The following is a 26,578-nucleotide window of genomic DNA, read 5'->3' as shown; positions in this document are numbered from 1 at the left end:
ACACAAATAAACCAATAAAAACAAAAACAATGTTGAATATTGTGTTTATTTGATGTTTGCCAGACATCAAAAACAGACTTCACTGATTTAAAAATAAATATCTGCCGGGCTGGAAGTGTTTTATAGAAGACATGAATGTGAAAATCTAGGGAAAGGAATCACATCTTTTATGTTGTCCACACCGAGAATACATTGCAAATATCGCTCAAATCCCAGTCCAAAACCGCCATGAGGGACGGAGCCAAATCGCCTTAAATCTAGATACCTGCAAAAAAAGAAAATACATGTCATACAATTCTGTTGCTGTGTAAAAATGCTTCTTTGAAAATGTTTTTAACATAAAGACTTTTTAATATATTTTACCAGCTGTAGGTGTCTTTTAATCCAACCCTGAAAAAGTATGATAAATAATGTAAGAACCTTTGTGCAAAACACAACTACAATAAATCATCTCTGGCATTGTTTTTATTTATTATCAATCCATGTGCAAGTAACATAGTGAACTTTCTTTGCAGACTTTTTCTTCTGTGACTGATTGAGGGTTACAAATTCACACCAGGGGCTCTACATATCAGGATTGCACTTAAAGTGATGAATAAATTCACCGGACAGTCAGTGTCAGTGTCTGACAAAGATATGACAAAAGTTTGTTCTTGTCCACAGCTACTGAACACTGTCAGTAAAATCTAATCTAATCTAAAATCTGTTAATTGTTACATTATTTTCATTTATATAATTGAATAATATAAATGTATAAATGTTAATGGGTAATTTGGAATTTTACAACCTGGATGTTTTTGTGTCTAAGTGTAGACAACAATGTTTGAAACTGGCTCAGTATTGAGCGAGTTTGGGCTGCAGCTGTAAGCAGCATTACAGGCTGCAATGTAACCATTTGGGGCATTTGTGCACCATCAATATACATTCATTTATGTGTTTATTTTTGCCACTGACAGGCTCAAATTGTTATTCTAAGTGTCTGACAACATTATGGAAAGGATCCCTACAGAGATAGATCATCTTGTTCAAGAGTAAGTTTTGACCAGAAATAGCCCCAAAATTGCTACTGTCAAACCAACAATTACCATTTAAATAAACAGTATATAAGGGTGTATAGAGTCAGCATATTTTTACATCTAATTGTGTGAATTAAGGGCTTATTTCAACCAAATCAGAGTTGGTGATTGTTGAAACAAGATGAACAAAGAAAGCATTTGCTAGTTTTTTTTTGTTTTTGTTGACTTCAAATGAAGTGTTTTACGATGATAAAATTACAGTATTTTTAAATGGAGTCTGGTGAGTTTGGTAATAGTAATTTTAGGACTGTTTCTGGTTAAAAATAAAGGGTCTTGCTCTTTAACAAAAAGGTCTATTATTGTAGGGAGCCTTTCCATAATATCATGTGACACTTAAAATAACAATCTGAGCCTGTCAGTGGTAAAATCAAGCAATTTTAGTGGATGTGAACTGACAGCGCACAAATGCAAATGAGTTATTACATTGGAGCCTGTTTCGTGGCTGCTGGCTGCAGCACTCTGGCTCAATACTGGACCAGTTTAAAAAATGGTCATTCCTAGTAGTCACTTGGACACAAAAACATTGGAAAATAGGGTCTGGGTTAAAAAATAGAAGTTACCCTTTTAATGTATATTCAATATAAATGTCAAATGTATCCTTTAGTTTTGCCAACACTATGTGGTGAGTCAGGGACATAAAAGCCTCATTTTATAATGTCTGCACATTGTTGCCCTGTGAGGTGGAAAGAATCCTGAAAAGATGTCTGAGATGCTGTGGATGGTTTTATAGAAAACAGCCAATGCAGCACTTGTGAAATGTGCATGCACACGAAGAGTAACCATACTTGGGCTTTATTAATTAAAATACCATCATATTTAAGGCAACTATGCAGATACTGACAACCGTAGCCTAAACATATTAACATGGGCCTTCAGATACCCCTGGAGTGAATGTTCTTACTCTTCCAGCCGAGCCCTCAGCAGATCCTGCCTCTCCTCTCTCAGCGAGCCCCCACAGAGCTCCCCGACTCCTGGCACAAGAAGATCCACCGCAGCTGCCTGCATACAAACCACAGTCGGGAGCGTAGATATGCAAATTGCTGCGATAACCCAACTGACATTACAAGGATGGAGATGACTGGTTAAATCATTGATTCAGTCTGCATGTGTAACAGCGTAACTGCGTCTTACTGTATGCTCGGGATGATCCTGGTTGTCTCTTGCATAAAAAGGCTTGAGATCATACGGATAATCAGTGACAAAGACTGGAATGTTGCCGCAATGTTTCACCAGGTACTTCTCGTGTTCTGTCTGAAGGTCACAACCCCACTGCAGAAAAGGAGAGCTGCAGTCAATGTGGAGCACTGTGAAATAATAGCGTTGGTATAAAACATAAAGTATAAGCTTTATCAGGGAGAAAATACAACACTTACATCTGTTGGGAAAACAAATTTCTGAGAGCTGCGGTTTAGGATGTCAATAGCCTCACTGTAGGTTATCCTAGAAGTAGATAAAGATAGTATGAGTTATTCAATGCCTTTAACATTTCACTTTATTGTTTAGCTGATAAAATTTTATATGCCATGTTTGAAAAACGGAGACTTACATAGGGAATTTCTTCTTTAGCATCGCTTCTACAGTGTCCTTAAGAGTGCAAGGATAAAATATGAAGAAAAATGTAAGTGAGAGAATAATGCAGTCAGATGTAGCTGAGGCTGGTTTGTATAAGGAGTCAGGTTATGCACTCAAGTTAAATAAGTGCCCTTCAGGACTCACCCTGTGTCCAGGAGTCACATGCTTGTGAAACAAATCCACATCCTCCACACAGTGAGCCAAGACATGCTCCGTGGCAGATCTGAACATGTCCTCCATGACCTAAGGAGCGGGGCCCCGATTAATAATTAAAGCTTCACTGGGCAATTTGGTGTAAAGGCAACTTTAAAAGTCACTAAGGCAAGTGTAAGATTTGAACTTCAGTACACAGAAATTGATGTCATGTGACATTAGTTCACTTCATCCAGCATCTTCATGTTTAAAGAATAAGCCAAGCTGTGATGGCTGTGTTTTATCAAAAGGTTGCCAAACAACTTTAAAGGGATTTTTTTTTTTTTTTTTTTGGAATGGTGTACTTATTCACGTACATTGTATTTCATACAGTAGATGTTGGTTGTTGATTTTGGAGAGGCAGGCTGTAGTCCGACACGGAAGCTAAGCAATGTATCGCTGTGGATGGGTCAGCAACAAAACTTATTTTAGCCACCTAAAAAAAAGTCCCAACAAAAAACACCAATATCAGCTGAAGTGTACACTATAGTTAGTATTGGTATAGCATTTTCACATCTTTATCTTTCTGTCAAACAGCTTGTTCTGACAGGGCAGCCGTTAACAGCTTCAGTTCCCCAGCTATGCTCTCGTCAAAGCCACCAGACTCCATTGACGAAAAACAGTCATTTAAGCTTGCTGAACAGGGGAGCTGCTGGTCCACTGCTGGTGAATCCAAACCAACTCTATTAAATGCCAAAGTCCCAAAATGACACAAAATATGTTTAAGATGTTAAATCACTGTTTTTCTGAGTAATGTATAGCTTTGAAAAGAGCGATATAACAGTTTCATTTTCCCACTGAAAATCAGTGTCTGATATTAAGGTAAAGCAGTGAAAATACTCTAAATAGTGCATACACTTAAAAGTATTGTAGCAGTACATTACTTAGCTTCCATGTCGGACTCCGGTCAGCTTCTCCAAACTGGGAGCGTGCTAACTGACATCTACTGTATGTAATACAATGACTATAGATAAGTACCATATACAATCCCAATTCAAAAAATCTGAACTGTCCCTTTATTGCTAGTTAGTCTCTTCTTCTCAGGACAAAGTGATCTTTCAAAGTGATTAACTGTGAGAGAAAATAAAGATGACAAAATGATAAAACCTTGTGTTCACACAGTACAGCACATACCAATACACATCAATAGAGATGTCCCAGTACCGTTTTTCCTTCCCAATACCGATCTGATACCAATCTGATACCATCATGTTAAATAAATAAAAAAAGAATTGACGGATGCTACTAACACATTGTGGATGATTGGTTGCTATCATTGTTGTATTGCTTTCTCAGGTTAAATGCTGACATTTTGCTTACAGCTAACATAACACCGTTTACTGGAAATCAATTCTTCTTCACTGCTCTAAAACAGTAGTTGCCAGTGGCTGCACAGTGTTTAGCTTACTGTTGTAGAGCAGTAAAGAAAAACAGATTCTCTGGGGAAAAACCTCTGTTTTTTCCAGGCATGAAACTACTAAGTTTATTAATAAATGACTAGTATGGTATATGTGCATAGACTTCCATAACTGTTGATGCCACATCCAGCATTTAAAGCAGCATCAGAGGAATTTCTGATACCAGTACCAGTGTCAGAATGAGTCTACACTTCAAATCCTAGACCATTGTAACTGGTAATAATAGCTGTTTAATACGTGATACTGTAAAACAGTGATATTGGTTATTGTACCATGAAAATCTAATACCAACACAACCCTTGTAAGAAATTAATCTACTGTGTGCAAAGAAATATGATGACTAAAAAATGATAAACAGGCTATATTACATTGTGTTATGTGTCACTTTGATCATTATCATAGTGCAATATTGTATTTGAGGACAATGACATGGTGTACCTTGGTGAGATCCTCTAAAGACTGTGTGAAGGAGACCTCAGCCTCCACCATGTAAAACTCAGCCAGGTGGCGTCTGCTTTGGGAGTTCTCTGCCCGAAACGTTGGCCCAAATGTGTAGGCTCTAGAAAAAGCCCTAGAAGAGTATGCGTGACATGGCATAATTATAAATGTTGTTTAGTGCATGTGCATGTTTTTGTGTCTTATTTTCTGAGGCTGGAAAAACAAGTACGACGTGTGAATTTTACAAAAGTACAGACAATCACCAGAGGAGTTTATCTCACCCTGACATCACTTCCAAATGAAGCTGACCGGACACAGTCAGGAAGGCTGGGACAGAGAAAAAGCTCTCTTCGTCTTTATTCTCTTGGCCTGCTGGCTGTGGTGAAAGTAGAGGTTTTAAAATTTTAAGCAGTCTTATTATTCTTTTTGTTCATGCCAAAGGGTGGATTGGCTATTACACACACTAAAGGGAATGCAATAATAATAATAATCATCATCATCTTTATTTGTATAGGACCTTTCATACATAAAATGCAGCTAAATGTGCTTTACACGTGAAAGTGCTAAAAATTAAAACCAATATTATATATGTATATATTTATAAATATTAAATTAAATTAAATTCAATTAAATCACCAGCACATGAATACCATAACTTTGAAAACAAGCTGCAGACAGGCCAAGAAATATAAATACAAAGACAATATAAATATAAATACAAAAGAAATATTAAACAACAAAAATAAAAACAGCAAAAGGGCGTTTCAGCATAAAACAAGTTCATAAGAAATAACAAACATAATATGCAATAAAAATAAGTAGAAGATGGAATCAATTAAAAGCAAGAGTGTAGAAATGGGTCTTGAGCTGCTTTTTAAAACTATCTAGAGAAGTTACTTCTCTTATGTGTATGGGTAGTCTATTCCAGGCAATTGGTGCACAAAAACAGAACGTGCTAAACCATCAACACACGTATAGCTAAAATAGCATCAAATTAATAGGATATGACATTAACTTTAAACACAATATAAACACGTGTAAATACTCACCTCGACCTGAAAGAGCTCCCCTGCTCCTTCGCAGTCATTTGAGGTGATGACTGGAGTGTGAATATGCACAAAGCCATTTTCCTGGAAAATAAAAAATAAAAAGATAAATACAAAAAGTCTTGCTTTGAATTTGATTAAAAACTCCTCCAATCATGTTCTCACCTTGAAATACGAGTGAATTGCTGAAGTGGCCTCACTTCGTATTCTCAACAGGGAGCTGAAGGCATTTGTTCTACACCTGAGATGAGGAAACTGGCGAATATACTCAAGGCCGTGTCTCTCTTTGATTTTGAAGGGAAAATCCTGAAACAAGAGGACAAAGCGACAATATTAAACTACATTTCCTATTCGATGGCCTCATACAAAGTTAAAACAAAGATAAGGGATCATTTGAAGCTAGAATCATGTGTGTGTGAAGTTAGAGGAGATTATTTCCCATACCACAGTTTTGCATTCTCCAACTACATCGATTTGGTCTGCTTCCAGTTCAATGGGCTGTTTTTGGTTTGGACTTTTCCTAAGAGTTCCTGTGACTTCAACCGCACAACCAAATGTGTGAGCAACCTGAATTTAAGGGGAGAAAAGAAGAGAGTATTTTGTGTATGTGCTTCCTTTGTGCCTAAACTGTTTAGTCAATGATAATCTACAGGAAATAAAACTGAAGAGCTCACTGATCATTCAGCTCTGAACTTGCGACGACCTGCAGTGACTGCAGAGAGCTCCCATCGTTCACATGGAGGAAGAGATTTGCCTTCTGTGGTCGAACTGAGCGAACCCATCCCTGCAACAGGAAAACAAATCAAACTACACTTAGCTGGTCCTTCTGGTAACACAAAAATATCTTCTTGTTTCTATGTTATAGTAAGAATTACACTCATCATTCTTTTTCAATAAAATGTCAATGAAAAGTACAACCTCAATCCCAGAAACATTGTAACGCTGTGTAAAATACAACTTCAAACTGAATTTGATTTGCAAACATATCACAGGCATCAAATTCAGAATGGGTGCATATTTGTTAAAAAACAACTAAGTGTATCACATTAAACATATCTTGTCTTTGGACTGTATTTAATTGATTATAATTCAGAACTGATTTGAAAATCATTGCATTTTTTTTTTTGTTTTTTTTTTTTTTTACATTTTACACAGTGTCCTGACTTTTTGGGAATCAGGGTTTTATACACTTGTGGTATCCATATGCAGTTATGGTTGGAAAGCAAAGTACAGCATTGTCATAGATTAGGCCACATACAGCGCTAGTTGGAACTCAAGGATGTGTTTGATAACAGATCTTTCAGTGCACGCTTAAGGTTTAGTAAATGTACATTTGTGCATGTATATTGGTCCATATTTCATACTCTTTTTTTCTCTTTTATGTACTGTGTTTTACATTGTAGCATAATGCATATATTTTATATGTCTTAGACTTTACACACTGGTTTTATACATTGTAATGTAGCCAAATGCATACTTTTAAAATATATTGTATTTACATATTTTACATTCTAGTGTTATACATTTTAGGTACTGTACTGTATTGATCAGATTAGGAGAGTGGCTGGGGTTTATTTTTTCTTGAGCCTCTCTGAGTGAGCCCCTCTCCACTGTAAAAACATATATTTCATAGTTTCTGGTGATAATATGTCAGATGGTGTGATTTTGGAGATTTTAACAAAAAAACAATCCTTTTAAACCCACTTGCGAGTTTTGAGGGTATCTAAAAGAACAAATATGACTATTTAAAGTTAGCATAGCTGAGTTGTCCCTCAGCTAAGTGAATAAAAAAAAACAACAAAAAAACATAAGTTTCCAGTGCTTAAAAAAGATTAATATAAAAACAGGTGAGTGCAGGCAATATTAATATGAAATATAGGTTAATATTTATTCATTAAATACTGTGAAAATACACGAAAACACAGTAACGTTAAATCAAGCAGCTTGTTACTGGAAAATGGTTGTTAAGCAGAAAATCTGACGTGATAGAAGTTTGCTTTAACGTTACCTGTACTTTGATTTTCGCTCCCAATTCATCACCTGAAACCGCTTCGGATACTCTCAGTTTTGCGGGTGTCCTCCTACAATAATGTCGAATACTGAACAATACTCCCCGAGATACTGCAGCGGTTGTTGCAACAGAAAGCGTTTTAGCTGCAGCATGAAACATCGTCGTTACAAACGCTGCACTTTGAGACACTGAAACCGCTACCAAATCAACATGTTGCGACAAGTTCAAGACAATAAAGAACACAATAAACTGTATTTTAACGAAGGTTTAGCTTTGACTTGACTTTCACGTTGAGCCACTTGCAGAACAGAAACACTTCCTGTTTGGGTGTTTCATCATTCGTCGAATTTAGTCACGTGGGTTAGGATAACCCAATCAGATGTCGGTATATTATAAGCAGTCATTTTATTGCTTTTGGGAGTTGTAGTTTTCCTCTCATAGCCTAAATACCTTTTTTAGACAGAAGTGAGAAGTTATGGATTAATAGAGTTTTTTTGTTCTAAATGTTTTATAAGATTTTGCTTAACGATGGAACGTATAAATAAACATTTAATAGATAGTTGTAAAAATATTATTATTATTATTCTTAAATAGTTATTTTGAGAATTTTCAAGGGTAGAGCAGTAGTAAGATGAAGCCATCACGTTTGTAAAACTAGAAACTCTTAAGTCATTAAATCTGTGTGAATAAAAGAGAAAAACATACAGTATTTGCATTTTTTTTGTCAACTAATAGAACTATTATTAAATTCTATTATTAAATACAGCCTGGGGGCTGCACTCTGTTCTGCAAGAAACATATAAATGTTAGTGTCCCAGTCACCATCTATTGGCATTTAAATAAATAAATAAATAAGTGATTAACTTAATGTAAGACAAACACTGTTTCTTGGTGGGAAGTTGACAAATTTCATGATGCATGCTCAAATCTTCCTTGGAACCACAAAAGCTGATGAATAAAAGTCAATTCCTCATATAGGAAATGTAAAATAATTTATATTTTAACACTAAAGTATAACACGTGGAGTGATAAAATAATGTAAAAAGGCAGAGAGAACAGCTACAACAAGCACATGAAACCCTCTTTAATCTTACATGATGTATCTGCCGTCAGTGTGAGGTCCATTTGTGCGTAAACCTCGTTAATCCAATACCCACAACGACACTGGGTCTATTCCCACCATTTGCTGCTGGAGTAAATCAAATCATCCTGGCAATATAATAAGATGCCATAGACAATTATTCACCTGGTCTCACCTGTCAGCTCTGGAGCCCCTGGTCTGGGTCTGCCAGCAAACAAAGAGCTGGGTGTCTCCACCTCTGGCTGCTTATGACACATCATCATTAAAGCCAACATGATGCATTTGAAAAGTCAGCAGGTCATTGATATTAATTATCTCCAGCATGGACGGAGCAATTATGCACATGGTCTCATCTTAATGGGGAGCAGAACAATTCTATTTTCCAATTCACTGACAGAGAATGCCAAATATAATGGGGATTTGTTGAGGTCATGATGTCTGTGTTAAATGTTTCTGTGTCTTTAGAGCAAAGTTGAAATGTGGGGACAATTGAAACCACCAATCACGAGTTATCTTTATCCCTTTGAAACCTGAGCAAATTGGCATGATTACTTTTAAAAACATGGGAAGTAAGCACTTAGGTTATTTCTTAAATATACAAAAAAGAAAGAGGAAATTAAAAACAAAACAAACAAAAAAGCAATAATATATGACCTGAAAAAGTGCCTTAAAATTTTTAATAAATCTCTGACATAATTTTAAATATAGAATATTTATATAATATAGTTATAAACATCATTATTTCCTAAGATTTTTCTCCCAGCCTTTTTAAAAAAAATAATTTTCTAAATCAAATAATTTCATGCAATTTGTGGGAAATTTCTTTGCATTGTCTTCTTTCCCAAGGTTTTAAAATAATTCACAAGAATTCAAAAGTATCCAAGCCACAAATGAATCCTTTTAAATCTGGATTGACATCACTTTACTTGCGCAGGGTTCAGAGGTGTAAAATAAAAAAAAATAAACTAAACAAAAACATGTAAAACGATTCATTTGCTGCTTGGAAACTAAAAAAAAAAAATGACGACATAAACAAAAACACATGAAAATACCTCTTTAAATGTGTCAAAATTAATTGCAGCAGTATATCATAAGAGTAATACAGTATACTGCTGCAATCTGCTTCACCTCTCACCTCCCTCAATCATACTTTGCAATTTCTTTCTTTACCACAGGGTAGTGCTGTAGCTCTATGACACTTCCCACTCCTCCCTCCAAATCCCCACCTACTGCAGATTTATTCATTTACCCCTGAGTTGCCTCCAATATATTATTCATTTGCAGCTCCAAGGTCTACTGAAATGGAAACAAGCTGGCATTGTTATGTTCTCTCTGCAGTTCTATCAAGAATAATGCAAAGGACCTGCTGGCTTTCATCGGCAGCAGATAGTCCAGTGCAACTGAATTCAGGTTGCATCCAGGAACTGTTTTTCATGCATCAGTAGGAACAGCGAGGGTGAGATGCCCCTAGTGTTTATCTATAGCTGAACTTCATTTGTAATTTCCCCTTTTTCGCAGGCTTGACACATTCCGTGACAACTTGCACGTGGGAGTGATGCTTGATGGCGTGTTGCATGTATTTATATATTTCCACAGACATCCTCCCTCACAAAGCACAAGGCAATGTATGCATGAAACAAGGTGAAAACTGTAAGCTCTGCTGTCTGTATTAAATTACTGCACGACTAAGAAAACAGCCCAAAGTAAAGTGTTATCCTGTTTACACTCTCAATATAATAAATCAAGAAGAGGAGTCAAATGGTAGCTCCAGTGGGAGATACAGCTCTCTGTTCTTGGAGCCTCTACAGGTAGAGGAGTTGTTTGGCAGTGGCCTGACAACCTTATTTGGGCTTAACAACTTGTTAAAATCAATACACGATTAGTCAGCAAAACAAAGGATTTTGCTGTAAAAGCTTGGATCTCTGGAGGATCACTGAACTTAAAGGGCAAGTGCATCTTCAGCTCTCAGCAGGGCCGCCTGTCCGCATCGACGGCATCACCTGCCTCGTCCACGAGCCTTCATCAGCCCCTCCAAATATTCTGCATTCTAGAATGGAAGGGGGCATTGATTTTATGTAACATGGCTCGTTAAGTGCTGATTAGACCATTATAGTGATGTGATTTCAGGGAATGGGTCTGGGTGACAGGCGGCCAAACACAAATCAAAAGGAACTAACAACCCTTTACTGAAAGAGATTTGGGCTGCTGCACTGCTTCACCTACGACTCTGCAGTTACTACCAGAATACTGTGTTTGTGTCGGCTGAGATCTAATGGACCAGTTTCAGAAGTCTGCAGTGAAAAAAAAATATCCTTTAGCAGGGCTCAAAACATTCACTGTTTGGAAATGATGATATATATATATATATTGCTACTGCTTTTATGTAATTTTACTTAAAGTTCTTTTAAGTGAGCAGTTCTATGAAGTCTCCTGTCGCGTTATTTAAAAAAAAAAAAAAGTCCTGTACTTCTGAAATTGCTAATTCTAAGTCAAACTTAACAAGTTACAGCAGAGCTGAGTTGGATCTTTGTTTTGCACTCAAGTCTTCACATAATTTGCTATGTGCTCTCTGGCTGGGGGTTGGAACAATATAGTTTTAGCTCTGATTACAGTATTGTTCCCATTCTGCAGCGTATCGCGTAGCCATTTCTGTAAGTGTGACTAACAATAATGCTTTCTATGAGATATTGTTGTTCTGAGAATGAAACCATCAAATTAGTCTTTGACATTCATGTAGAGTACAGTATGTAGGGTATATTTTGGGAAGCTGCAGTCCCGCAGTAGTGAGGGTGATGCTTACTGCCTACGCTTTTATTTTACTGATCACAACTTCAGATCCAAACACAGACCACTGACAGATTTGTTTTTGTTTTTTTTTCATGCTTAAGTATTGCACTGAAAGGAAATTCCCCACATGTGCTGAGGAGATCGACTTGTGCCAGTAGGAACATTAACAATATCACAGATCCAACCTTAAAAATGTCACAACAGTTTGAACCTTTTCTTTTCTTCCACTGAAGGTAGTCAAAGATGAGCCTCTCCTGAGATGCCTAAGAATAGATGATGAAAAACAGAAAAGCAGAGAAGTGATGTCAAAATATTGTAGCTCATCACACGGTGTTATTCTCATCTGCCGCACACAGTCAAATGAAACAATTCATTCTCGTTCACACTTTGCTCTTCACGGCAGCCTCAATTGTCAGTGCTGGCTATAAGAGGATACAGTGTGGGCTCTGCTTCATTTCCCCTGGTCCTTTAATTTAACTCCCAATAAGGATAAAGCTCCCTTATCCTCATTTACAGAATAATTTGCACAAATGATCCTAAATGCTAACTCTCAATTGAGATGCAGGATTCTAGTTATAGGCTGGTCACGCGGGATATATCTGGAATTTATTTCTTTACCTTGTGAGGGGTACAGTATGAAAACACCTGTGTGGAGGAACCACAACCGGCTTTTGTTGCATAGTTGTCTGACTGCATGGTGTCATAATAAATATTAATGACATAATGATAATGATACTAATTATCTGTCTAGAAAACACCTTAAAGGTCCGTCCAGTGATTTAAGGGGATATATTGGCAGAGATGGAACATCTACAAAAAAAGTATTTTTTCTTTAGTGTATAATCACCTGAAAATAAGAATCAATGTTACCTCAGAATGAGCTTATATCTACATAGAGAGTTGGTCTATGAAAACTGCTGTTGCATATCCATGTTTCTGCAGTAGCACAGAATGTTGGCCACTCTATTAAACAGCCCAGAAACAGATTTTTTTTTTTTTTTTTTAAACATGAAACTGCCTTATTCAGTGTTCTTACCTGTTTTAATTAGCAGGGGCCAAATGCACACAGCTCTGTGTAGATTCACAACTAGAACTGTGAGTACACAGAAACAGAAATATGCACACACATTCATTTTATCAGATTTAAAAAGCTGTGTGTATACCTGATTTTGTTTTATCAACTAAAATTGTGGTTCTGGGTGCAGGGGCACAAGCCTAATTGCACACCCACAGCTCACCATAGCTGGATGTAGAACTGCCCTTAAGCATCTGTTTGCATCTTGACACGTGTCCCTCCACCATCATTACACCTGTAAGGTCAGTGAGAAATACAGTAAAGGAACTGAAAATTCACTGACTGTGTTGCATCAGTGAGGTTCTCCAACAGTGCCAGAGCAGCCGTCATTACACACGGCTGTGGATGTTTGTAAGCATCCGTACCTCTAATTTATCACATTTCTGCAAATAATTTTCACGGTGAAATCTTGATCATCATTATTACCACATGCCATAAGGATCAATGATTCACTGCAGAAAATAATGCTCTATATGATAAAAATTAAACAATCACTAACAAGGAGATTAATGTAAATACAAATAACGCTGAAATGTATCACTCATTCATAATTTAACTTAATACATGCTTCTTTGATTGACATTTTATAGAACACAGTGCAAAAATAAACCAATAAATAAAATAATCACTTATGTTGGCAAACAACCTTAAAACATTGCTTTTTGTCTCTCCAGTTATATTTAATCTCCTTCTTATTACCTGCAGCTATCTGCAGAAAGGTGTATGCATGGTTTTGTGTGTACACATGCATCTGGCCTCTGGTCTATTTGTTTTGGAGAGGAAGAGACCTCTACAGATAATTTGCCTCCTGGTAAAAATCTTCTAGGCATAAACACAGGAAATTTTAACAAGGAGAAGTTTCAGCTGGTTTTTAATCTGCAATCCTCACCGCTAGCTGCCACTAAATCCCCTTAAATTTTACAAACTGCACATTTAAAGCCTAGGAAATTGTATTTCTTACTTTATGCTTTGTCAGTGAGAGTCTGGGCTCACTGAGATGACTTTGGAAACATTAAGCACATATGAGAACTTCCTCATCAGAATATGTATGTCATATATTTCAGTGATGTTTTGCAAAAGAAAATGCCTGCCCTGAGATTTTTATGATCTGTAGTGCCACCTGAAGATTTTATAACTCTTTTAGGACAGTTTTTGCAGCAAACTGCCGTGAAGTTTACCTTGTCTGCACCGTATATATAGTTATTACTTCCTCCAGAGAGGTTATGTGGTTGTATATTGTATCCACCCTTTTGTGTGTTTGCTTGTCTGTCTCTTTGTAGAGCTGTATGCAGACCAAAAAAATTTGCCTTTTAGTAACTGACAGCTAACTCGGAATATTATTGAGCCTTTTAGTCAAATTCTGCTCTCTATCAAGTTCTTTTTAGAGGGCAGACACAATGTCCTATTTCAAGAACGCCAGTGAAATGATCAGCAATTGGCTAACAGCAAACTACAAATGAGCAGTGAGAGCTGCTGTTCTCTATTTGTGTGGGAGCATCCCTCCACAGCCCTGTCATTAATGTGTCCTTCCCCTGCTGATTTATTTCCCCTGTTTGAACAGGAACAATCTGATGATAACTGAATGATAACTGTTTTCGTCCTTGTTAAAAAACACTGATGCAGTAGAACAAAAATAACTCATTAGCCTCGACACACAACGTAATTTGAATTGATAAAAACTCAGCAGGTCCAGTTTGATATAGACTCCTCTGTAATCTGTAAGCAAGAATATCCGAGACATGTACATTTAATCACAAAGGTCAGAGTGCTGAAGTAAGTGGTGTGATATACCTGGGACAGTTCACTGTCTGGTAAGGGCAATATAAAAGTTAGATATTGTTCCACTGTGTTAACACTTCTGCTTATGCTGGAACACATGCATCTGTCCTTCTTGTGTCCTACTCTGGAGATATATGAAATTATATATTATATTAAATCACATCAGAAAGCAGCCTGCTTGTCTTTTGCTGCCTTACAAAGGCAATAATCCCTTTCAGTAGATGTTAGCAACTGCTGTCTCAGCAGACGTCCAACCATAAATCTATGACTAATTACTTCAGTTTATCCAGACACACCAACTACCCTCTAATTAGCCAAACAATGAATGGTAATGTCTTGGGTTTCCATGTGGGCTTTTGAGTTACACTCGCTCACTGCATCAAACTGAAGATGAGGGTATTCAAGCAAAGTATTTCCTATTTTTCAGTGTATTTATGAAAACAAAGGCCTGCGCCCATATGCTTGTGTGTTAATTATAGAACAATTAGGACCTGCCTCAACTATCCCTCACAATTAAGGGGACGTCTTTACATCTACAGGACAAAGGAGCTGCAAATTTTGAGAAAATAATGACAGTACACTGAGTAGACAATCTTTATAAAAACAAAATTCTTTTAAAACTCCTATTGTTAGAGCACGAAAGTGCCCTCCAGCTGCATCTGATTTGATTTCTTTATGCAGTCAATTCCCATTCAAGCACTGCTGTTGTATAGCAACAGAAATATCTTTTTATTTTAAAAAACAAAACACATGCAGTTTAACCTGGAAGTTGGCACCATAGCTACACTTATCCTGAAACATTATGTCACAATGAAAAGAGCTGGTGTCTGTGTTCAGAAAACACTGTTTTCAAGTCAATCTCTTACTGTAGGAAGTTATACTTTTGAAATGGCGGCTTTTTGTATCTCTAGTACGGAGTTAGGTAGTGTGGGACATCAGGTAAAACGGGATAAATAAGGTTTTACATTTTTGGGGTTTAAAATATTAGCAGCCAGTCGCCATGTAATGACAAAATATGCTTTTTATGAAACAATCATTTTTATTGGTTTATCATATGGGCGAAGCAAAGAGTAAAATAAAATCTCTGGTTCAAGAATTTTCAAGGAAACCATGTGGCATGTTGATTTTTTTTTCTTTTTGGTAACAAGAATATAATAAAAATGATTGTTGGATGTTGCATTTTATGAAATAATTTGTTTCTAATCAAAATATTTTCACAAAACAGTTTACTCTTTATTGGAAAGGTTCTGAGTCTGTTCTAGCATTCAGGTAAAATGGGACAAAAGTAAGCTAAAATAGTACATTTTTCTATAGTGAAACAAACATATTTTAGGCTACCAGGTGTCATAAAATCATGAGTTTTGCTGTTGTTTGACAACTTGTAATTTTAGACATCCATGTTAGCCCCAATAATCCAGAATTAGCCATCATTGTTACATGCAAGCACACAAGCAATGCTAACTGCAGCAGCTTCATTTAATACACATTCAAGATTAAATATTGCTGCCTTGACAATGCGCAGTATTTTGCAATGCATTTTGACGTACCTGTTGTTACTGCTGTGATTTGCTGTTGTTGTCCTGTTTGTTTGAATGCTGCCATATGACCCGTCTTGGCTCTCACTTGCAAAAGAAGTTTTAATCTTAATGTGACTTTCTAGTAAAATAAAGGTTACATGATATGTAGACAGAAATTCACATTTTTAACTCTGTCAAACAATTTGTGGCAGGGAGCCCAGGGATCTGCTGCAGGTAAAGCAGGAAGGAGCTCACACCTGAACTCAATTCCATCACAATCAAGCCAGGCTCCTCCTCCTTCCTGCACCTCCTCAGACCAGGGCTGCGTTCACAATCAGTGGTGGTTGAATACCCTGTTAAGTTACAGAGGTGCAATGCCCAATTCAGTTCAGGTGAGAAAGGGCTTTCTTAACCCCTTGAATCCTAAGCAAATAGGCTTAATTTTTCTCAAAAATACAATTAGGACAAGAAGGCAATGAGCAACAAAAAAGTTACCCAAGAAATTATTAAAAAGTACAAAAAAATTTCCTGAAAATTATTTAAAAGAAAAGGAAAGAAAAGAAAACAAAAAACAATGAAAGAGAAAAAAACATGATTTTAAATATGTAAGTTAATTATAAACATAGTTTTTCCAAATAGCTTTGTTTTTTTTTTTTTTAACCCGAGAACTTTTTACCTAACTTCTAAGAATAATTTTCTAAATCCACTACTTTCTTGTAATTTGTGGCTGATTTCTTACCAAGTTGCTTAGTTGACAGAAATTGCTCCAATTTGTTCAGGTTTCAAAGGGTTAAATACTTGTGAAAGGTCTCTAAAAGCAGCATAAGAAAAGTGATGTCTCCAGCTTTCAAAGGGTTTATGTGGAAAACATTTGTTTACTTTACCAAACCAAGTGCGAAATAAAACAAAAATTCTACATAAGATAAGTAAAGCTATACTAGATACACATTGATGCTGATTGGGTAACACCTCTGACACACCCACCAAAATGAGAGAAAACAATACATACTTCAAAAAAAGACTACTTCAAAACCTGTTGAACACATTTAACACCACATATTGTTCAATCCAGAAATTGTAGCAAATGAGTGCACGCTGAACGTGCCCCTATCCTTCACCACAGTAGTTCAATTTTTCCTGTCAGGTTGTTAATGTCAGTTAACATCAGTCAGGGGAAGTAAAAATTAAAATAGATAAATGCATCCCCCCTGTCACAGTAAAAGCTGTTTTTGCTGCATTTATAAAAACTAAGCGCTAGTGCTAATTTCTTTTCAGTGTCTCAACAGGTGCCAAAAAATCAGAGGCATTGTGCTGCAGATTCTTGGAAGGACAAATATAGTGTTTTTCATGTTTGCCAGTGCAGAGCACTAGCCACAGCGAGGGTAACCGTGCGCGCTGTGCGAGTGTGCATCACAATCATAATTTTGCTCCTGCTCCACTGCATGTACCGGTCTGAGGCTTCCTGCCAATACACAATGAATTTGCACATGTAGAACAACAGTGTATAAAAACTCCACATAAGCCAGGAGGGATCATAGCAATCTGAGTCATCCAATAAAAGGGGTTTTGTATGTGTCTTTGTCTTCCTGCTTCAAATTTGAATGAATTTCAGTGTGTCACACAACGGCAGCTTTTCCAAAAAAGATCGTTCAAATAGGAAATGACTCTAAAAACCTGAGGTTAAATATTTTTTTCTTCCCCTGACAGCAACATTCATTGTGTTTTCATGCTTTGCCAGGGGTTTGGTGGTGTGTGTCATTGAGAGTCTGCCTGTGGAGGATGGTTGATGGGTTGGGGGAGGGGGGGGGGGGTTGTTCAGCAATTTTATCAGTTTAACATTTAAAGAGAATTTGGTTGTGCAAAAAAAATGTGAACGAAAACAAGTCTCTCTGTGTGAAATGTGTTAAAAATGTCCACACAACTTTGAAGCATTTGGACTGGCAGGCTTTTTTGTATGGGTAAATTAAATGAGAGGCCAGCCATGTCACAATCCAAATGCACGACGTGGAAATACATTCCCCAAGGCTGATCTACATAATAGTATTCGTAATGGGCCCAAAGGTTCTGTAACCAAAATAATTCTGTCAGACTGTCTTCAGGCTTTATATATCAAACTGGAAACAAGCACAGCAGCATGACTCAAAGGAGGACAAAGGAAACAAAGTCTGCTGTATTTCTGCTGTCCTTAACAAAAACATCACTCCTACTGAATCACACAGATTTGTATTGTCTGGGTGAAAGAGCAAAACAAAGTCACAGAGGATTTAATAACCTCTAACATTTACACGTTTCATGAGCCTGAATTTGTTTATGTTTATTTTATCCTTTGGGTTGATTGAATTCTATTTTGAGTACACTACCTTGTGGTTGCACTTCAGGCCATGTGGTTCACAGAAGTGGCTCTCAGGTTGGCAAGACAGTTGTTAAACAGCTGTTTAACATCAGATGATTGTGTGTAAGTAGTGCCGATGGCAATAAGACGTTGCCATCGGCAACATAGCTTTCTTTTTTTTTCAGATATATTGCCTGTATCACCTGGAAAAGGAAGGAATGTTATGAAGAACAGAATTTTAGTCATAAAGAGCATAGATGGATTATGCCTACAGGATGCAGGACTAGGGGCCCAAAGTGTGGCCCCCCTGACCTTTATCTGCAAAATGTCACTTAGATTACCAAACGGTAAGAGACTCTAAAATTAGCACAAAGAAATGCAAAGGAACTATGAAAAAGGGCAAAACAACCATAAAGAATCCAGGCTTTTCTCATGCACGTTAGTATGATTTCCCACAAAAAGTAATGCACCAAAATTCGTAGATACGTAATGGTGAGCTTGTAATTTACGCATAATATACTGTACGTATTTTAGAAGGCTGCAATCATGTGACCAATGCGCTGATGGTAGTTAGAAGGAAGTGGTATCAAGCAGTCCGCTTAGGAGGCAGGTTGAGGTGGTGGATGGGTCCGCCCAAGTCATCATATATCGCGGGATGCTGCTAACTGTGCCGGAATGTCAACAAAAGCACATGGTGGGATTACGCCACAGAAGCACGTGGTTATGTTTAGGCAGCAAAAACATAGGCGAACATCAATGGCACGTCAACAAAAGCACATGTTTAGGATTAGGCAACAAAGACACTCCCACATGAAAGACTGGGGATTGTTAGATCCATTGAGGATCACTTACGTCCTTCCTACAGGGACCTTCGTAATCCTTATATTACGGTGTGCAATGTTTCAACCTGATGCCACTCAGCAGTGTGCCACGCTGCTGTGGCATGTGCCAGCATATCAAAACACTGAGAACAGTTCTGTCCGGCCCCGTTCTCAATTGACGCTATCTGGCAGCGTATCAAGGTGGCTTTTGATGTTGGGGTCTCACTGCAAGGGCAGTGGTATTTGACAGCTTAAGAATGGGCTGATGGGTCACAGCATTTGGAACTGTGTTAACTTTGATTGAATTCGGAATGATTTTAAAGGTACGTCAACACCATGTTTCTTTTTCTAAACCTAACCTCTGTAACTTTACATTCATTTTTGAAACTGTCACTCATATGGGGCCAAAATTTATATTTATCAATTAAACTGTTGTATTAGGATATGTTGAAGACCCACAAAATGACAACAAAAAAAAACACAAAACCCCATAGAAATGCAATATGACTAAAGAAAGATTCAAAACAATAACAAAAAAGGCAAAACTACCACAAAGACTGTGTGTCTTTCTTCTGTTTAGGAGAGTGGTGGGACCCTGTGCATATCTGTGACAAGGGGCCAGTAGTCTCATAATCTGCTCATGCATAATAAAGACGTGATTTATGCAGTTTCACCCTTAGTAAAGGATTTGATTTTGTGCTTTGAATTTACACACAGCTGAAGCTCCCACCAGTGTTAAGTTACAGTTGTAACACAAACTCAACTGTTCCTCCATCAAAGGTGCAAAGAGGCTCAAATATTTCAGACAAAGGAGGGGTTTGAACATCTTTACAGAAATTTAACCTTTTGACCCAAGGAAACCTGACTAATTTAAAGTATACACAACCTTCTCCACTGCTTCATATATTTTTAATATGGCCTGCTGTTAAATACTTTGCAGCAGCTCAAGCCCATTAAATATACATGGGCCTTGTTTCAACCCTGACAACAGAGGATCTCCACTGAGGACACACCTTACCTTTAAGGCTCTTCTGCTATCATTAACATCTCCTCTCTTTCATCACACTTTCACACGATGGAGAGAAGTGCTTCTGTAGATGTTTTAAGGCATTTTATTGTGTATCATAAAGAGTTCTGGGGACATTTTGCTTCCTACATTTGCTGAAAGAGGTTTTCAAAGCACATCTTCCTGTGTGTTTGTTATTCATCAATTCTGTCGTGCTAAATATTTAAGACGGCCCCTGACTGAACATCTCCGGTGCTTGTGTCATAGATGGAAATCAATAACACCTATTTTTTTATGGACATAAAGTGCTACATGATAAGCTGTCCTAAGACATTAAGCATTAGCTAACCTCTGAGACAAGCAAAACACTTCCAGACACTTGGTTTGAATAGGTTCTGATCCTTTCGCTGTGGACAGATTTGACCTTAGGCATAATTAGCCTAATAAAAGCATTAGATATGCTGTCAATATGATTTGCATAATGTGCAAAGGCAGTTTCATTCCTGAATGCAAGCGGTGTCCGAGTGACTTAAAAATGCTGCAGTGACATTTCTCTGGGTCCTTTGTTCACACCTGTCAGATGAAATGTGATGGGAGACGGCAGCTGCAGCTGCGGTTTCCACCTCTAGTGAGTCTAGCAGGACCACCAAGACCCTGCTGGAGTCCGGTACACACATGCACACACTCGCAGTATGATTTTCTCTAAAAGCAAGAGAAGAAATTTCACCTTGTGCTGACAGGATTAATTTCTTATGGCGTCAATTCATGCATAATCCATGGAGATCAGAGTGAGAATAGAAACTGAATTGTCACATTTCTCAGTTGGACAAGCTGAGGAAAAAATATGAAAAACACACAACTGAGTTACATTAATTTGTATCTTACAAAAGTATTTTTTTATTTCAAAAGGAAAGAGAGATGCAAAACAGCTTCTTCACAATATGTATTTCTCGAAAGAGGTGGACAAACAACACAGATTGTTACACTTTGTAAGTTACAGTCTGCATCTTTCTTCCAGTGAGAAACTACAGGCTGCAAATTTGTGAGGCCAGCTTTGATGTGGCTATACTTCACAGATTATTGATTATCTTGGAAATGTTTATCTCGGTGAAAATGACAAAAAAAAACCCACTGAAAGCAAAGAGGTCAAAACTGTCAGGTCATGTTGCTCGACAATAGGTGAACGCATGCTATCTTGCAGGGCTTTTAAGTCCCATTTTTGGAAAATAATGCCTCTCATATTACAAGCATGCAGCACTGTACTGCTTAAGGTGCTAGTACTGCACATTTTCCATTTTGCTTTTGCAGGTCAGTTGTAAAAGAGGCGACGTTGGCCTTTGTGTGACCTACAGAAATATGACACTTTGGAAACCATCACCTTAGTTTCATTTCCGAAGCTTGCACTTCACTGAGTGCTTCTGTTGCTGCTGTGTTTTGTCATCACGGCGGGCATCCAAATGAGACCTAAACCTTTTTCAGGGAGAATTCAGCCTTGCTTCTGTATGGCCAGTTGGTTTACCATTCCTTGCTCCATTAGCTTTTATGATTGGTCCACCATTTGCATAACTGGTAGCGGGTGGAATGTGGACCTGAATGATTAAAGACAGAATCTGAGGCTGTCCTGTCCATTCAGGCATATGGTGTTATCAGGCTACACAGCAGATGTGGATCATCATACCGACAACTTATTTTGTGGCTGTTGGGAAAACTTGAACAAGTGAAGCCAGTCTGGGGTGCTTCTTTGGCAAAACAGTGTGAAAATGGGAGTTTTTTTTGTCAACAACATGCTCATTTTTAGGTAAATAAACGCAGCTGACATTCATGTACCTGAGAGCGATGGACAGAGGAAAACAAGAGACAACAAGTGTTTTATTTGAATGGTATTTTCAGATTACATACAGGAGTCATTGAGGGGTGGATGGTTGGGCCTCAGCAGGAATCAACCTTTTTGCTGATTTTAACAGCAAATAACTTTGCCAGTGTTTATCCAATACTTGGGCTCAGAGTGTTCAAATTATCAGTGAGAGCAAACAGATGGAGTGTGAAAGCAATGTGAAGATATCTCTTCGCATCAGACTCAGCACAGGTAACAGGAAATAGTTTATGCATGGTTCTTAGAGAAAATTTTCCCTCCCTTTCGCAGATGTGAAACCATGCTAAAAACCAGGATTTCTCCTCTCTCCTCTCACATAAATATCTGGAAGGGGTTAGTCAGATTGCAGTGGTAGGTGTTAAGTCAATATGGGATCACATTCAAAGTTCAGCTGCGTGCACTTGAAAAATGGTGTAGCTGTCAAACTGACTGAACTCGTAAACCAATTTCTGCAGACGCAGCTGTCTGGAAGACAAACACAAAAGCAACACGAAAACAACAAGCACTGATAAAGATTCTTCTTTAATGTCGTCTGATTCATGTGACATGAATATCTTTTGTGCACTCATTTTAAAACAGACACAGGTCTGTTCTGTGTGTTATTGCATTAGCTTTAAAAGATCATCTGTTATTTGTAGCGATTGCAACGGGTTGCTTTAATCAATTTAAGGTGCAATTGGAGAGATTTTCGCTGCCCCACAGCACAAATGACAAAAGCAAATTTGTGAGGTTTTAATAAGATCATTCATCAATACTAGTGATTAAGTCATTATTTTGAAAACATTATGGCACATACTGTTTGCCTCACACTCTCCTCACATTTTCAGCCACTAAGTGATGGAGCACGGTGCAAACTATGAGCATCAGAGGACAGTTTTCATTCATTCATTTTCCGTAACTGCTTGTCCTCGTAAGGGTCCTGGGGGGGCTGGAGCCAATCCCAGCTATCATTGGACAGAAGGCAGGGTACACCGCCAGACTATCGCAGGACCGACATATAGACAGACAACCTTGCACACTTGCACACCTAAGTAGTAATAGTTATAATAGCAATAGAAGTAATATAGAGACATCAACCTGACATCCATGTCTTTGGACTGTGGGAGGAAGCCGGAGACCCCGGAGAGAACCCACGCACACACGGGGAGAACATCCAAACTCTGCACGGAAGGGCCCCCGCCCACGGACCAAACCCCGTTCCAATCGGATTTCAACCCTCTTGCTGTGAGGCAACACTGCTAACCACGATGCCATCGTGCCGCCCCACAGGATAGTTTATTCTCAAGAAAAAAAAAAAAACAGTATTATGCTTTTGATATAGTATGCATCCACACATTACATGTCATTTGGACCTAATTGATTTGGTAACTTGTTTTTATCTTAACATTATAGGTTATAAGAATGACTGTCAATGGTCCGTTGCTCCCAAAATTGATTAAATGTTATAAAAATGCTTTAAATTAATTAGAAGTGATTCTAATTATCAGTCCCATCTAAAAGCCCCATCAGAATGCACATGGAAACTTTGACTCTGCAGCAGGGGCTAAGGGTAAGTTATTGTTATTATCATTCTACCAAAAGACTACAGTTCTCCAGGCGAAAGGACATTTTGCCTCTCTGCAGCAGAATTCATTCTGCACAGGCTCCCTCTGCTAGCAGAACGTTCTGTTCCCTGTAAAGAAATCCTCTTTATAGGAGTCATGTGGGGCTGGAGGCTCAGGCTTTCTCAGGGAAGACGAGAGGCACCTATTTGAAATTTACTTAGCAAAAAACTTGTGTAGTCAAACTAACTAAAGCAAATATCAGGGTGTGATCGTTTCCTACGACGCACGTCTGTCACGCAGAGAGATCAGTGGTACATTCCTCTCACATTAATGCAAAGTGGGGGAGAACAAATGAGAGCACTGTCTGCTTAGGTAAAACAGGCCGGCACGCTTTCTTCTGGGCACGGAGCTCAGCTCTGCCTGCAGTGAGTGTAAATGTTCCAGGCTCCCTCGCTGCCACCACATACTGGCAGCTAACTCCCGAGCCACCCCGCCTGCTAACAGGATTAGGCCCTGAGCTCCACTTGTTTCAACAAAGTTATCAAGTTTAAAAACACACGGTCTCCTGGTGGCTTTTGTAACATCAAAGGATTGGTCCTCAACTCTGACAGGTTAATTAATAGTCAAGTTTTGCACAGCATCCCACGAGGCCTCTCTGCCTTGTGACAGTGAAATACATTTACTGCAGAGATGTTTTTATTAACAGTCTGCATTTTATGTTCTTGTGTTCCCACCACATGTTCACTCCATGTGAGAATTTAATAGATTTGATGTCTACACAGGTGGTAGTGCATGTTTAACTAAATAATAGCACATGGCACAATATAATATTATCATATTGCATCAAATTAACCTCATCAAAGTCTTATTAAATGTGTTGTAGGGTGAGAATGAATATATGTATAACACATTAGAGATGCAGATGTAAAGGCCTATTTCATTTCAAAATTGGGGGGGTACAAATATGAAATGGGGTGTCCTCTGCCAGGAAATTTTAAGTATCAAACACTTAGCATCCTGCACTCTGGTAAAATAATATGCATAAACCTGTGCCTTTACTGCACTATAAAAAGAAAGCTATTTGCTTTAACTTAAAAAATTTAGTATCCAGGCTGCCTTGAATTTTTAAGTTGACTGGATTTAAGAAGACAAGCTGACTCATTACAAATTTACCTCAACTTGTATTCTCATATTCAGTCAACTTAAAATTTTAAGGCAGCCCAAACACTAGCTTTTTTAAGATAAAACAGTTACTTATTTACTTTTTACAGTGTATAAACAGGAAAGCTAAACATTTCTAAGCCATGTCCTGTCAAAAAATCTACACAAACAAGCGAGTAAAGTGAATATATGAGAATCTATCTGATATCAATTTGAGGGAATTATTTCTTTTCTATTTTATATAGAATATACAGTGTATATATAACAAAACACCAAAAATAAACACAAAATATTCCCTTTATTTTTTTTTCTACCTTAAGACTACACAGGGTCACTGATGTAGCTCTAAGAGGTATCTACATTTGCATTTTATTTACAGCTTACTTGGATGTCTTTATATTTACATGGTCAAAGAGAAGCGCTAAAAACACAGTGTTGAGAACAAACCAAAACTCAAAATGAGTCCAAAACTTTAGAAAAAGATACAGTCTTATGACGCAACAGTTCTCAGTGCAATATTCCACAATGCAAATATCCTTCATTCATATACTGTTGAACATACATTTTTTTTTTTTTGGAAACAAAAACATCACTGAATCAACCAGCAGCAGAAATAAAATAACCGTGTACTGTTTGCTTTAACATTTGTACAGATTGAGACACTCAATCATGCTCCCACCACGCCTACACACGCAATATTTTGATGGAAAAAAATGATAAGAGAGTGTGTAGTGGCTTGGCATAGTTCAGAAAGTACCAGAAGTCAAATCAATGGCACAGTTTCCAAAATAGTCTTGATTCCTCTTGAGTTTTCACATAATGACATTTTCCAATGAGCAGAATTGTCCTTTGTAGTCTCCACTGAGGAGGATATGGACATATGGGAGCTAGAATGCGTCCACATGGGTTATTTTTCCAAGGTTGGCCTGTATAGACGACCTTTAGTCTGTAAACGGGAACTAGTACACCTGCAGGTCTAATGCATTTCAGCCAGCCACAGGACAAAGTGGAGCCCTATTCCGGAGAATGAAAGCACTTTCGATGCTGACCTGCGGGCAGCCCTTAGGGCAAAGGCAATTTGTATCTTTCATCTCACCAACAACACAATGCAAAGTCTATCTCAGCAGTCAATATGTTAATGCTGTATGTATCACTGATGAGATCAGGTTCTTTAACTGTCTGTAGTTTAAAAAATATTTTCATCCCAAGCTTTATTTGTTTGGACACTGTGGTGAGGAATACTGACTTAAGCTCATTGATAAACAAACACTGCCTTTCATATGCAATTGAGATCAGTAAAATGTCGTCGGTCTAATGAAAAACACAGTAATTGATTTATCTAAACCACCTTTCATAGTTTATTCCATGTGTTGAAACACCCTTAAGTATTGTTCAAGTACAACAATTAACAATAAAAGGGACAATAGTTCACATTTTTTTTAAAATTCACATTTGTTATACTGTTAATTCATATAGCTATTTATAAAACAAAACTAAAATGTAATTCAAAACCATTCCTGTAAAATACCTTTTTGTTGTTTAACACAGACATTAATTCCACAGTATTTTCTTACAGGATTGGCTCTTCACTATTTTTATAATCGAGTTGTTTGACCACAGTCAAATAAAACGGAGCAGAGAACAATTTATTCTTTTCATTTTCTTCCTTAGGAAAAAAAAGTCTGGTTAAAAAATAAAATACACACATAATTAAGAAAAAAAAAGTGACCTCATATCCTTTTGTTGGCTTTACCTTACATTTTAAGCTTGATTATGCTAATTTTGTAGTTCATCAAGAAGGCCGTCAACATGCACAGTCAGGGTGCACTGAAGCCTTCCAAGCTAAGAC

General features: G+C 37.6%; 1 protein-coding gene and 1 long non-coding RNA gene across 2 annotated transcripts; both read right to left on the bottom strand.

The window, feature by feature from the left end:
* Nucleotides 1-27: 27 nt before the first annotated feature.
* On the bottom strand, nucleotides 28-7,914 carry nars2 (asparaginyl-tRNA synthetase 2, mitochondrial). Its single transcript, XM_042486836.1, is given in 14 exon segments — nucleotides 28-265; nucleotides 364-390; nucleotides 1,978-2,075; nucleotides 2,208-2,345; nucleotides 2,450-2,516; nucleotides 2,623-2,660; nucleotides 2,793-2,891; nucleotides 4,697-4,829; nucleotides 4,978-5,072; nucleotides 5,746-5,826; nucleotides 5,908-6,048; nucleotides 6,187-6,309; nucleotides 6,413-6,526; nucleotides 7,751-7,914. Coding segments are annotated over 14 exon segments (1,461 nt in total). The 5' UTR covers nucleotides 7,913-7,914; the 3' UTR covers nucleotides 28-120.
* Nucleotides 7,915-11,715: 3,801 nt separating this feature from the next.
* Nucleotides 11,716-16,249, bottom strand: LOC121942818. The gene is made up of 4 exons (XR_006105830.1): nucleotides 16,023-16,249; nucleotides 12,860-12,931; nucleotides 12,658-12,714; nucleotides 11,716-11,884 (listed from the first exon to the last, which is right to left on the bottom strand). It is a non-coding gene; the product is annotated as an uncharacterized LOC121942818 (long non-coding RNA).
* Nucleotides 16,250-26,578: the final 10,329 nt, after the last annotated feature.

This window comes from Plectropomus leopardus, chromosome 5, assembly GCF_008729295.1.
Source record: "Plectropomus leopardus isolate mb chromosome 5, YSFRI_Pleo_2.0, whole genome shotgun sequence".
NCBI lineage: Eukaryota > Metazoa > Chordata > Actinopteri > Perciformes > Serranidae > Plectropomus > Plectropomus leopardus.
The sequence above is the reverse complement of the archived record's forward strand: the minus strand, read 5'-3'. Positions and strand labels throughout refer to the sequence as shown.